Source organism: Drosophila busckii, chromosome 2R (genome assembly GCF_011750605.1).
Source record: "Drosophila busckii strain San Diego stock center, stock number 13000-0081.31 chromosome 2R, ASM1175060v1, whole genome shotgun sequence".
Taxonomy (NCBI): domain Eukaryota; kingdom Metazoa; phylum Arthropoda; class Insecta; order Diptera; family Drosophilidae; genus Drosophila; species Drosophila busckii.
Window position 1 is genome coordinate 17,384,543 of NC_046605.1, and position 15,183 is coordinate 17,399,725.

The 15,183-nt window shown below is 37.2% G+C and overlaps 1 protein-coding gene across 1 annotated transcript; it reads left to right on the forward strand.

The window, feature by feature from the left end:
• Positions 1-7,067: 7,067 nt before the first annotated feature.
• Positions 7,068-14,953, forward strand: LOC108595604 (COP9 signalosome complex subunit 7). Its single transcript, XM_017980870.2, has 5 exons — positions 7,068-7,342; positions 7,403-7,655; positions 14,305-14,525; positions 14,612-14,771; positions 14,836-14,953. Exons 1-5 carry the CDS (start codon positions 7,157-7,159, stop codon positions 14,856-14,858), a joined length of 843 nt encoding a protein of 280 aa, XP_017836359.1. The 5' UTR covers positions 7,068-7,156; the 3' UTR covers positions 14,859-14,953.
• The last annotated feature ends 230 nt before the right edge of the window (positions 14,954-15,183 follow it).

Below are 15,183 nucleotides of genomic sequence, written 5' to 3' on the forward strand. Positions count from 1 at the left end.
AAAATAAAAAATAAATCAAGCTTGACATTTTACAGTTGCTGAATTCATTGGCTAGTAAACATTTATCTCAAAGCTTCAAATTTAATTTTTAAAATTGGCAGCAGCTCATGAATAGGCCAAAGCTCTTGACAACTGCGCTAAGCATTCGGACTGTACTTCAGTGCCTACAATTTTATTTGATTTATTTATATGATGTGCATAATTAAATTTATCAATTGGCATTTATGATTAATGCCTGCAAATTAACACATTTGATTAAATCCATGTTTCGATGACATTAATACTCACAAGTTACATAATCCATTCATAACTATGCATGAGCAATGATTTATTAGATCGCCACTCCAGCTCAATCAATTAATTTGCAAGCATTAAAATGCAAATGCAATAAGCAAAGCAGTTGTGAGTTGAATTTTTTGCTATTGTTGTTGTTGTTGTTGCAGCAGCAGCTGTTTGGTTGTTTATTTAGGCAACATAGATGGTTAATATGCTGCTTGATGAAATTATATTTTCATTCAATTTGCAACTATTTGCTTATGCAAATTATTTGTTTATGTTTCGTTCATGTGTCATTAGGCACACTCTGAATGCAAATGAACAAATAAAATTACAACTGCCCACATTTGTTGTATGCCCTAATGCATCGCTGACTTGGCTAAGAAAATTAGCAGCAAATTGTGTTGTTGTTGTTGTTGTCGAGCAGCTTGCATTAATTATAAATATTGAATGGCAATAATAAATATATTTGCAATTAAATGACCGCAAGTGATTTTTTTTGCTTAAAAGCTTTTTAGTGCGGACACAAACCAAGCATTGGGACAAACTGTTAGAGCTATGTTAGTGTTATGTTAATGTTATGCCTATTAAATTAATTTATTTTGCTTATTTTTTTAGCGCGTGTGCACATGCAATATTTTGTTTGTATTTATTATTAATTAAATTAAATTATGCAATTAAGAAATTTATAAACACGCTGCTCGCTTTTATTACTACGACAAAAATAAATAACAATGTGCGCTATTTTTCGTAAACCTTTATGCAAACGAAAATCTAACATGTACATAATAAATTTTAATTTATACACAACATGGCCGAAATGTTCGTTGTCAGCCAACTATAATGCGTTTAATTGAAAAATGTAATTATCCAGTCGATTGCAGAGATAATGCGCAAAATTAGTTTATGCGCGCGGACTAAAAACAAAACAAGAATAATTTCTCTTTTATGTGGGCGCGCAGACCCGCCCGCGCATAGTAAAAGTAATAAATATGAACTGTGCGTTTAAATTTTTAACTCCTTTTTGTATTTAATGCATTTTCAAATTATTTATTATCAACACGATTGTCTACTTTGCGCCTGGGCCTCTGCGCATTATTAATTAATTGGGAAAACAAATGTTTATAAAATAGTTCACAGCCATAGGTTGCAGGCAATTTCGAGAATTGGGCCAGAGTGTCAAGCGAAATTGCCGAGAGAGCCACAAAACTTGTTTTAGCAATTAAGCACAATCAATTGCGGTTGCCAGCGCGTAATTACAAATTCCATTAGGCCCAATCGATGCATGCAATTCAATAAATAATCAAGCAACAAGTTTGGCGCACAAATTTTTGGTATCATATCCTCGCAATTCATCAATGTCAGCACAAAAGCCGCGCCAGGATATATTTGTGCGTATATTTTCAACAGCTGGCAAATGTTAAATATTAAATTTAGCTAAAGCAATGCAATTAGTTGCTATTTGTGATATGTTTGGTCAAAATGGAAGCCGCACAGTAAATAAATTGCGACCTTAACATTATTACAATTGATTTGAACAGTGTGTACGTTTTTTTTTTAATTTAATTGAAAACAAACTTTAAGCGTTGATGTTTACAAATTGTTTTTGCTGCTGGCCAGCGCATAAATCTTTATGGCTTAAGTGTTCATATGGTGGTCAGACTGCTACTATATAAGCTTATACGCTGTCTCTTTTACACGCTCACTCACACACACTTGTTGTTCTTGTTATTGTATGTGTAGCTGACGAGGCGGCGGCTTTCAAAAGAATTTTGGGTGGAGCAGTTTAAAAACTACTTCTGGTCGCAGCGCATGTTGCCGTTAAAGTTCTAGCTGTCGGCCAGGCCTGGCAGTGAAATCAAAATAGGCAGCAACAAAATGGCGTCTGTTGGCCAACATTGAAGCTTGAAGTGATTTATGCGTGAGGCGTACTCTGCTTTGTGGGCAGAAAGCAACGAAGCGCATGAATGGCATGGTGCTGATGATGGCCAGAAATTTTTAGGTTTAATGAACTTGAATGTTAATAAATAAATTTGTCAATGAAAGCGCCAAGTGTAGCAACAATAGGCAGAGCAGCAGCTACAGCTGCGTTAACAACAGCAGCAAACAAAATGGACGACTTACATACACATACATATATCTGTGTGTGTGTGTGTGTAAGCGTGCGCTTGCTAGGGATTGTGTGGGATTAGGAGCACCTCAATAATGAAACGAAGACGAATGACATTGGCAATTTTATTCAGCGACTATTGAATAGCTTGCCTAAGTTTTGCCCTTCTTTGTTAGCCAATTTAATATGCTATAGCAGCCCGAATCTAGCCAACATATTGCGTGAAAGCTAATGAGCTAAGAGCGAAAGCCAAACAGAAAGCCATGTTGCAAGCATTAAAAACATTAACTAATGAGCATCTGCATATTTAATGGACCAAGCAGCTTAAAACTCCTATAATTAGCGCTAAAAGGCAATCGATAAATGTAATTAAATTGAATTTAAATGCATTGAGATCAATGTACTTATGTTTGTGTTTGTTTTGCAGAAGATAAAGCTGTTAGACTTTTGTCTAGCGTTGGCTATGCACAGTACGCTTAAATTAAATGTACATTTGTTATAAACTTACGCCATATTCGAAGCTTGCTTAATTATGTTTTAATATTGTACTGATTTATTTAACTTCACTTCACTTAAAATGCAGCGATAGCGATATCGATAAGTGAGCACAGCTTCTTAACAGCCAGCGCTTGTCACGTAGCAATATTTAGCTTGAAATGAAACTGAGCCGCAATAAACATCTCTTTAAATTCTAGTCGCCCACTCTCTGCCTCTCCCACTCACACACACGTCTATTCAATTCGCCATCAATTTGCTAAACGTACTTTAATTTCTACGCGAATGCAATGAGTTTAAACGATGCTAAGATTTGCTTGATGCTTGCTTTTATTGTTTGCTGACCAATTGACTTGTGTTGCAGCCAGAACAATCAACACATCATCAGCCACATGGGAGTTGCTGCCGGCTGCGGCTGCTACCCCAGCTCAAACCACTCACGTGTCATTAAAGTGGCATTGGGGCAAACATTCGCATGCCGACATTCCGACATCCTTATTATATATCCTGCACATCATCAATGACAACAGCAGCAACATTATCGTTTGTTTTGATAGGTTTTTTTCTTCCTTCGAGCTTACGGTCTGCTTCTCTCAGTAGTTGTTGTTGTTGTTGTTGCTTCAAATTGAACTGGCGTACATACATTATTTTATGTGTCTGTCTGTGTGTGTGAGTGTCTGCTGTTTACTTTCATGTATGTCTAAACATTTTTTTGCAGCTTGTGCCGCTGTGTGTTCGTGCTCAAAGGTAAGGCACTTGGCTTGGCCAAAAGCCAGCGAGTGGGGGGTGGTAGTCTAATCCGCTTGCCTGTAGCAAATCATGCAAAGCATTCATCAATTTTGTTATCCTTTTTCGGCAGCGGGTGGGGGGTCGATGGATCTGCGCTAGGGGCTTTGGATTTGCTTTTGGCTTAGTCTCAGGCCAACAACATGGATTGTTAACAAACATGGCCAGGTGCTTAGCCTAAAAATAGGCAATGCAGATTGATATTGATGGCTGTGTGTGTGTGTGTGCCAGCAACTTTGTTATCTAAAATGTCCAAGTATTGATTACACAACAAAGCCGCTTAGCACGTTTACCAGCAGCTTAGATGTCCCCAGGCAAAATAATAACAGCAGCTCTAAAGCTCAATGCAATTGCAATGATTTGATTAACAAAATCAAATTGTGTGCATACATTTCTCTACCTCAATCTCTCTCTGTCTCTCTCTTTGTGTCTGACAAATGTAAATATTAGTTTCTATTATACGTTGTAGTTTGTTTTTGTGAGCTGTTGTCCCCCTGTGTCAATGGCAACAAAATAAACAAATTTGTTATAATCATATGTGACGCTTGATTGCCTTCAATACAAACAGCATTTGTATATTGGCATATGTATCTAGGATATATGCATATTTGTGTAAATATGCTTTCTGTTTTGTTTGTTCATATCAATCTCGATTCACAGATTGCTATTGTGCATATTAGGCATAAAAAATAGCCCTTTTTTATAGCGAATTTGCTAAGCAAGAATTTGTTTTAAATAATTTACTGCATTGTTTTTTAATTATGATGCCAACGTTATGCAGCTGAAATTGTTATCGCATTCTTGTTTTTTAGCTTAGTACGCACATATTTGATGCCATAAATTCGACATTCTATTGTTTGTATTTCAAAAGTTATTTGTTTACTGTGCGCCGCAGCTGACAGAAATATTTGCTCAATTAAATAAATCATTTGAACAAAACATAAAGTGTAATAAAGCGCAAAGAAACTTTCACTCTTACCTGCGCACCATCTCACACATTTACCGTTACATGCTATGTACATACATAATTTTATATATTTGTTTTTGTTTTGTGTTTTGTTTTTTTTTTTTTTTTTGTTAGTGCCGATAAGAACTTCAAAAGAAGTAACAACAACTATGAACACAAGAACAATAACAATTCACAAACTAAGCCAAATAAACACACACACACACATATATATATATATATATAAATATACGCATACGGATACAAAGTAATTTAAGCTCTAATGAGCAGTGCGCAGCTCAAAGGCAAGGTCAAGCATTCAGAGTTGCGCCCTCTCCCTTTCTGCTTGCAGCTTATGCTTATTGTTGTCCACGCTAGTCGATGTTGATAAAAATGATAAGCCAAAGGCGACAGTAGCAGATGCACTATGGGCTCTATTCACACTTTTTCTAGCACTAATCGAAATGGGTACTTCATAGAAATGTTAATGCTAAAATAGCCCAGTTGTTGCAATCAGAAAATATTACGCATACGCTATGGAGAATTTTTAGCTGAAACTTTAAAAACATTTAACTCGCACAAAGATCACTGAAATGTGATTATTTTACTACAACTATAACTGAGTTCTATGAAAATTGCACAAATCATTTAAAATGCAGTAATGAATGAGTTTTGTTACGTTTAGTTTGTAAGTTAATAAAAAGGTTTTTCTAGTTAACAGATGTGGCAACTTAATATAAATGCACTTGTTGCTATTGATATTTACATATAATTATATTAAATATTAAATAAATTGTTATCATAAGTTCTAAATAAAATTGATGCCCCAAAAAGTAGCAACTAGCCCAATAGTGCGATAGCAGCTGCCGTCGGTTCACACACAATCTAAAAGTGGGGAGATACGAGTCCTTTTAGCACACTGTCATACAACACATGGAGTATAACAGTTTACCGAAGGGCTCCCCTTCTGGCTATTCATATATCAGCTTTAATGCATGGAAATTGTTTTGCCTTTGTTCCTTTTCCATTATAATTGTGTGGCAAGCAATTTGTTGCACACGCGTTACTTTAATGCGCGCGTAGATGAATCTGAAGTATATTATGTAGATACAAATGTGTCATCTGCATAGAAGAAATTGCACAACCCAATTGAACCTTCGTGACATGTCTTAAATTATGTATGTGAAGCAGAAACTGAAACAAAGCATGCTATTAATATTAACTGATTTAGTTATATTTTTAAATCACAGCAAGCTATCGGACGTAATGTATGAATGATGCATCAGTTTATAAAGCTTGTCAATCAATTTCATGGACAGCATGGACAAAATGTGTTCAGTAATTAAATAAAATATTATATACACCTACTCTTAATCAACATATGAGCATGAAATATGTTTATTCATTCTTAATAAATCAAAGCTCATCAACAAAATATTATATAAAGTGCTTCTATTTTAAGTTGTAAATTAAATGTTGGTCATTTAAGATTATTATTACTTAACTTAGATTTCTATTTCCTTATCTTTTTTCAAATTATTCATAGTCTGCAAGCACGCATAAATAAAAAACTGCAAAAAAAAAGTCGCAGCACGCATTTTTTTTTTTTTTTTACTTACTTACTTTTCTTTAAGGCCTCTTCACCCCAAACAGTTAACAAGGTATAGTATGTGTGCTTTTTGTTTAAGTTTTTATAATCGCTGAGCTAAGTAAATCCTCCCACTTTGCCGCTCCAGACGCCACGTAATAAAGGGTTTCAGCCGTTTACTACCTTTTTTGTGTACATTTTTTCTTAGTGCGAACTCGACAAATAATAATAAGTAAGGGGCGCAAAAAGTTTAACTGTGTAACACGCTGGGGATAAATTTTTATATTGCTGCCGGCAGTTTTATGACCGTGCCCAAAGGCATTGGGAGTATGTGATGAGCGAAATGTAGTGTGAGACTGTAAACTGCTTAAATATAGCAGATTGTCATAAATCAAATATTTTATTTGACTGGAAGTATTCATACTATAACTATATTTATAGTAATGTGCCTATTATTCATTATTTTTCTTTTAAATAACTTAATAAGCTGTGTTGCCAGGAAATAAGTGTGTGAGTTTGCAGTAAGTTTTGCTTAAAAACATTTAAAGGGAAACAAATACAACTCTTTAAAAATGTGCCACAAAATCTTATAGCAGTCAGCTATCAAAGCAGTGCAAAGTGTGGAGGCCGGCGATAAGTTGAAACACCGCGATGTAAACCACAAAACAAAGAAGATGATACTCGCTATTTATTCTCTTTTACAGTTAATAAACCAATTTATTTTGTATTTCAATATTTAATCATCAATTTTGCTTAATGACAAATATAATTAACTCAAATTCATAGAATAATAAGTGCCGCCACAGAAAATGGCTTGGCTAAAAATAGCAAACTATGGCAACTCTGCTCAATAGGCAAATATCGCACATCTCAATCAGCTGTCTCGAATCAACTTATTAAACTTTAATAAATACAAATTTTGTAAAGCAAATTTAAACAAATTACAATAAGCACAATGACTCAGGAAATGCTTCTTGGTGATGAGGAGCCTAGCAGCAACAAGGAGACCTATCTGCAACAGTTCTGCGTGCAAGCAAAGAACGCAACCGGCGACGCGCTATTGGATGTCATCAAACAAGTCTTGGATGCGCCGAATGTCTTTGTGTTTGGCGAACTATTGACTGAGCCCAATGTGCTAGCGGTTTGTATAAGTATGAATATAATAGAGTTTTGTTAAATGCTATTTCAATTGCTGCTGCAGCTGAAGGAAGGGCCGCATGCCAAGTACTACAATACGCTGAATCTGTTTGCTTACGGCACCTACAAGCAGTTCCGCGCACAGCAAAATGACTACATAGAGCTGACGCCGGCAATGACAAAGAAGCTGCAGCATCTTACAATTGTCTCACTGGCCATCAAATCGAAGAGCATTCCCTATGTGCTGCTGTTGAACGAGCTGGAGATCGATAATGTGCGTCATCTCGAGGATATTATCATTGAAGCTATTTATGCTGGTAAGTCAAGCTGCTGAACGCCCCTTCATTAGGACATACAAGGATAATCTAGAGCATTATTTAATTGCTATTTGTTTATAAACAACGTTCAGCAGAAGAAGCTTCTGAACGTTTGTTTTAATTAAGAAACAAAAGTAAAAACAGCTAACTGTGGCGGTAATTGAAAAAGTTGCTGCAAACAACGCCCATAGACTCTGACTATTAAGTATACGTATAAGTTAAGCAGCATTTGATTATACACAACAATTGCTAGAAATCTGTACAAAGTGCTGCTTAAAATGTTAAATTTGATTTAACTAGTTTAAACTGTGACTATCAACAGACCACAAAAGTTTTCTAGTTTAAACGCATTTGTATAATCTGCGCAGATAAGTTTGCGCCGCAGTGTACTTTGCATAATTAAGTTATATGCTAATTTTTTTCGTAGACTTTGAACACAATTAGCATTTTGAGGCTGCAATCGAGGCTGATAAATTGCCACAAGCTCGCTTTAAAGAGTGGCTATGACTTCAAACCAAGCTAATTACTTACTGCTCGCCTGATGGCTTTCAACCACTTGGCTTTGACGTGGGCATGGGCCCATGCGTCGGTTTGGTTGTCGTTTCATAACGCAGGCAGTGCACTTGATTAGCCGCCACAGCTGACGACAGAGCACTCAAGCTGCTGCCACCGCAAATACAATGGAGCGACATGTTCAGCAACAGCAGCCACGACCATTGTGTTGTGCCTAAAAGCAAACTAAAATTAGCTTGACCAAAAACAAAGCAATGGGCGCTGCTGCAAATTTAAGTACTCAAAGCGTATTTGGGCTGCATAAAATATTCTGAAAAAATCGTGCTGTGGCAAATGTTTCACTTGCACATTGCCTGCATACTTGCAACGCGTAAAATTGAGCGGCTCTCAATGCCGCAGTGGGTGTTGCAAAACCTTTTTTAATTAATTTTGGTTGCAAACTGCTGCACAAGGCCCGCAGACCCAACTAACCCGGCCTCTTGTTTCTGCTGCTGTCCGTTCGTTTAAAGCCGCAATTCAAACTAGCTAAGCTCCAAACAAACATTTACATGCATACTGCATACATGGAATGTAAATCTTTAGTAGCAGCAACGCGGCTGCGGCGTTGATTAGAAAAAAACGCCTGCATGAGAATTCACGCGCTTGGTGTTGACTTGTTGGCCTGGCCGCCAAAGTTGGAACACCAAACATGGCTTACAAGTGCAGCAGCAGCAGCAGCAGCAGCAGCAGCAGCATGTTGTTGCATATATGTTGTATTTTAATTGCCATTTACTTAGCATTTATGTTTGTTTAGCTGTTGGAAGATTAAATTGAGTTTGAGTGCGCACACGCCAAATATAAAACGAAGCCAAACAAATAAAACACGAATTACTTATTTTAATGGCCAACTGCGCCATCATCCATTATCCAAGCCATCAACAGTGCAAATAATGCGACAACTAAGCTGTCAGCATTATGCTCGGCGACCCTCAAAGCGTTGCGCGTAGCTGTTACTACCTGTTTAATTGCGTTTGGCCCAAATCCGTGCTGCCGAGATTTATGTTATGATAGCCATCATCGAGCCCACTACAGTGGGAGCTAAAGCAGTGCATACTTATTATTGGGGGCGCCCACCCTCGTACAGCGTCCAGTCTGTTGTCGCTTCATGTTTGCTCTTTGCTCCCCATTAGCAGCTGAGTGGGTGGTTGGGCTGTTGTGTCTACGTCGCAAGACATTTACTGTAATTAAATGCGTTTTATAATTGAAATTTGGTAAGTTGAGTAGCTGTAATTGGATTTGGTGTGAGCTCTGAAGTGTGTATAGCATTCAATATGTCCTGATTGATTTCAATCGCATTTAATTCTCACAGACTAGATAATTGCTACACCTATTACAGACAGCTCCAGCTCCAGCTTCAGCTTCAGCTTATGGTACATGCTTCATTCCATTCCCATTCTGCTTAAGTGCATTGTTTGTAGCACGTTGCTTGTTACTTGTGCTGGGGCACGCTTTGTTTTGCTTCTTGGAATTTAAATTAAATCAGCGTCCAGTACGTAAAGCGTTTGTTTGTTAAGTTCATGCTCCCTTGCGCTCTCTCTCTCTCTCTCTTTCTCTCTGCTCTTAACCACAATTTAAACCATTTACCATTCAGCGCATTCAAGCCAAAAGCTGTCCGCTGTCAGTTGCAACAATTTGTCAGTCAAGCAGCGCCATGCGCTTGTTTTTGTTGTTAGTTTACGCGCTGGCTTTTCTCTTTGCCGAGTCTTATAAACTAAAAATTGCATATTCAAAAACAGCAACAGCAACAGCGAGCAAAACAAACACAAAATTTGTTGAAACGAAAACGCGCTTAGGAATATAAGCGCCAGCATATGCGCAAAGTCTATTTGTGTTGTAAGCTTCTTTGCAACCCATCGCTTTACACACACACACACACACATACATGCATGAAAACATTTATGCACATGGAAAAAAAATTGCTGAAAGATTGTCAAAACTGTAGGGAACGAGTATTCGATACCCACAACTTTGTTATGGGTTCAATAGAATTTTTTGTTAGAAAGCGAGTTCAACAAAAATTATTGAAACAGCTGAAAATCACTTTCAATACTCAGCTTCAACTAGAATTATTATTTAGTTCTTATAATAAATATTTTAGTTTCTTATTTGTAAACTCTCTCTCTCTCTCTCTCTCTATTAAATTAAAATTAAATTGTTAAATTTAAGTTCAATTCAAATTTATTTGCTGCTTATAGTGTAAAGTTAATTGTTGCTCTTAGTGTAAATTGTTAATGGCATTTAATTAGTGGTTTGCACCCCGCTGAAACAATTCGTGAAAATTAATTATGAGTTTTCCTATGCACGCTTACAATTAGTAAACAATTAAAATACCACAAAGTTATTTTTACTATGCCAATAAATTCACAGAAATTTCTATGCATTAGTGAATTTGAAATGTAAGCGAAAATTATTTCCTTGTTTTTTTCTCAGTGTCATGCAGCATGTTTATTTCCCAACTTACAACATTCATATTGTAAGCTATTCATAAAAAATGTAAGTTAAAGTAACAACTTGAGTGTATTTAAATTTGAAATCTTTTTTGTTTTTTACCTGGGGGAGCGCTTGTTGCTGCTTCTTGTGTGTCGCTTAATTCCTTTAGTGGTCGCTCTCGTCAAAGCGAAATGTAGCGCATAAAATGAAAAGCGATTATGCTGCCCTTTGAGCCTGCGAATCCTTTTGGCATTGCATTCATGCAATGCTTGAATTAACTTTTGTTTTTGCCGCTGCATACGCGGCTTGTAAACAAAGTCCAAGCGCCAGCTTTCTTAACTGACAACATTGTATGAGCCACCCACACCCCTTCCCCCTCCCCCATCGGGCCAAATCCCAAAACTACGCCGCTGCTCAGGGCCATTGTGCAGCTGTTTTTGATTACTTTGCGCTTGCATTTCATACATTTTTAGGAGTGTTGGGGGTGTCTGCTGCGATATTTGGGCGGCTGAAACGGCAAAACTTTTTGCAGGCGGCCTTATCCCAGCATCAGCAGCACCAGCAGCAGCAGCAGCAGTTTTAGGTGAAAAGTTTGCCATAGTTGCTCCCACCCCACCCCACTACCCCACCACTGACTACATATTGATGGCCGAAGTTGCTTCGCTCTCCAGCTATCGTTCTAGCAAACTGCTGTCGTTACACTGAGTTTTCAATTAATAAGTTTTGCATTTTGTCTTTTTTCTCAATGCTTTGTGCCTGTTGTCTGCCTTGGCTTGGTGGCTGTTAATTTGCAAGACAGCGCCAAGCGACAGGTGTGCGCCAAAGTTGAGCTTAATTCATAAGCTGCGTTCATTTGACTGCAAAGGATTCAACAACAACAATAAGTTTTCAGCTCAAGCCGAATTCCAATTGATTTTATTTTAATTGTTATCATTACTAATTAGATTTGTTTTGGTTTTTAAGCTGAAATCATTATTAGTTTACAATTATTTTGGGTGTTGCTTATAACTTGCAAAAATCTAAAAATAATGCGTTGTTATTTAAAAGCTTTTAAAATATTTTTAATATTTAAATATATTTTAATAATTAAATTATGTGCATTTTATTCAATTACTTTTAGTTAGTTGAGTTAAATTTTGATTAGTTTATGAAGCAGTCAAATAAATTGCTTAAATAAATTGGAAATAATTTCAATTATTCTTAAAAATTAATTTGCGTATTATTTTCAATTATTTCAAATTATTTAAATAGTCTTTAATGCGCTTTATATTTAAGTGCAATGATTGATAATTGGGCATATTTTAAGCGCGCATTAATTGCTTATTAATTGATATTGAGACTTTACAGCTTCGATTTCATTTATTTAACTTTTGAGTCTTCATCAACTGCAATATGATAATTAAATTCATACAATTGGCGCATATTGTTTTAAACAATTTGCAGAGTCAACAGGCATCAGGCTAGAGTCGCGTACAATTTTTGGCATGTCGTGTGGCATGATTGATTGTTTCGATGTTGAGCCTGTGTCATCGCCGCTGCCTGCGTCTCAGCCGCGTATGGCTGCGTGTGTGTGTGTGTGTGTGTGTGTGTGAAAGCCGCGGAACTCGCACGCACACGTCAACGCCAAAAAATGCCGCAAAATTATTCGTACGGCACTTGTGGTTGGCATCTGGCTGTGCTGCTCGGTTTTGCTGCTGGCATTGATTGAGAAGCTTGTCGTGTTTTTAATTTCTATTTATTTCTTTCAGGCGCACACACACATACACACACACATATTTCAATTATCTGTTGCTGGCTTCTAGGCGTCAAATTCAATCAAAATTCAAGCTCGCTCTTGAGCTAATTAGTGCGAGATTGCTTGGGGAGAAACTAATGCGCAGCATAAATTGAATCTTTACAACGCTTCAGCTAGTCGTAGTAGTAGCTGTCTAGTAAATATTTATGACAAAAGTCTGTCGCAAAACTTTGTCCTCAAGGCCAAAGTGGCCCTGACCCTAAGTCAATGTTAAAAAGACGATAAAGGTCTTGAAGCTTGTGAATATTAAGGCCTTAACTGGCGAGCAGCCACGACAAAAACTGACTCTTGGCCAGCTGCCAGCAAAATTTGTTCATAGTTCGTTTAACGCCACCCTTTGGGTCGCTCCTCTCTCTCTCTCTCGTAGAATCGAATATGCCAGCTAATCCATCGTTATACATTTTAAATGTTCTACTTAACAGCAAACAATTTTAAACTAATTACACCAGACAACTCGCATCCGTTTTGACTTACAATTTAGACTGGATTTTGGTAATTGAGCTGCTGCCTCTGCCGCTGCCGCTGCCTCAGTTGCCGTCGCTGCTGGCCTGACACACATAAAATTAATCGCTTAAGCTCTTGCCTCCTTTCGCTCTTGGCCGTATCAGAGGACAAACGCAACAACTAATGAGCATTTATTTTTCATTATTTTATCAGCTGATGCTGCTGCTGCTGCTGCTGCAGGGTGTAGCTTAGTTTTTGTTTTTGTTACACATTAATTAATTTGTTATTGAAAAATTGCCAATGGGGTCTGCATGCGTGTGTGTATGTGTGTGCGTTTAATTTTGTTGCAGCGCTTCGTAAAATTTTCTCATCAGCTTAATTGATATTGGTGTCAGCATTATTCGAAAAAAAATGAAATACAATTTGGCAAACTGACTTACCTCAACTCTCAGCAATGTGAAACAAAGCTTTTCATGATTGCTATTTAAGAATATAGACAATGCAGCATTCACATTGTTCGGAAGCTGCTATACAACTTTAATTATTTATTGAACAACAGACTAAAGCTGGGGGTAGCTTCAATTAATTATTGAAATAGCAGCAAACTTCACAGTGTTTGAAAATAATCTTAGATTAAATGTTAATAGACATTGTTAAGAATTATTTATGCATTTAATTTGTACGCAGTTTCGTTCTCTAGCGTAATTTAAATTATTTAAATATGAGAATAAAATAAATACTATTTATAACTGATAATATTTCTTGCAATTAATGAGACCTGCATCGATAGTAGAACAAATTTCTTTAACTCGTGCTTGAATAACAAATTTTATCATGTAGATTCTTATCGAGTTTATTTGTGAGCGACATTCTCTTGCATTTAGTTTCGTTCTAGTTTATTGCAATAAGTTATTTTTTATTGATTTGTTTGTTGCATAAACGCGTTTCGAATCAGATTAGCAAAAAAAAAAAAAGAAAAAAACATCCTCGCTTACTTTTTAAATGTTTAACGTTAGTGTCTTGTGATAAACCGGCTAACAAATATTGCAGGCAGCTACTTGAAACAGGTTTAATAAATGCTTTGCATATTTTTAAAAATTGACTGATAATTAAATTTCATAATCTTTATACGCACAAATCTTTATATTCACTAATATGCTAATTATAAGAAAACGTTTTGTGTATTTTATTAATTTGGCCAAAGCGACTTTAGAAGCCAATTTAGTGCTTCGATGCACCCATGTTTGAATTTCAGAAACTTGATTGCTGCTTAAGGCATGCGAAAATCCTAGAAAAAGTTCATTGGCGCTAAGCCGCAAATAAACTAAATGCCAAAAGTCGATTTAAGCCAAATGCGCGCTACAGAATTTAAGCAGCGAACTTTAGGGATAGAGAGAAGCTTTAAATTGTTTCGTTTTATTTTCGCAGACATTATACATGGCAAGCTGTTTCAAAACACACGCATACTCGAAGTGGACTACGCCCAGGGGCGTGACATACCCCCAGGCTATACGGGCAAGATAGTGGAGACACTGCAGGCCTGGGTGAACTCCTGCGACGGCGTCTCCAATTGTATTGACATGCAGATAAAGTATGCAAACACCGAGAAGGCGAAGCGTCTCTATAACAAGGAGCGCATCGAGCAAGAGGTAAGACCCAAACACACACACACACACACAGAGCTGTCAATAGATTTAATGTTAATGCTGCTTGGCATCCACACACACACACACAGCTCATCAATTTGAAGAAGGTGCTGAAGAGCCAAGCCTCCGACAGCGATGAGAGCATGCAAATTGACACACACGGACCGGGCCCCAGTGGCAGCGGTGGCCTCAACCAAACCGAGCTGCGCAAGAAGCCCGCCAAGATGAAGAACCCACGCACTAGTGCAGGTAGGCTAACAATAGTAAACATGACTAAGCTGGCACTTAAACTAAAATTGTTTGCTCATTACAGTTGGCCTGAAGTTTAGCAAGTGAGTGAGCAGCATCAACAGCAGAATCCAGCACTACGCACTCGGTTAATATAAATATTAGTCATACGATTTATCAATAAAAGCAAATCATAAATATAATTAATTATTTGTGCAAGCAGCTGTGGGAAATTAATAGTGGGTCAGCAGCGGCAGCGGCAACTAGGGCGTATACGTTATGCCCATTGTTTTGCCATAATGAGCTGCTTCAACTCGCTGAGTTGATTAAAGGCTTCGAAGAGAGATTATTGAACTAAATTAATTTCAAATGGAAACAATTAAGCAGCAGTTGAATACGAACGATGCTAAAGCGCAGTGGCTTGGGTGGATTG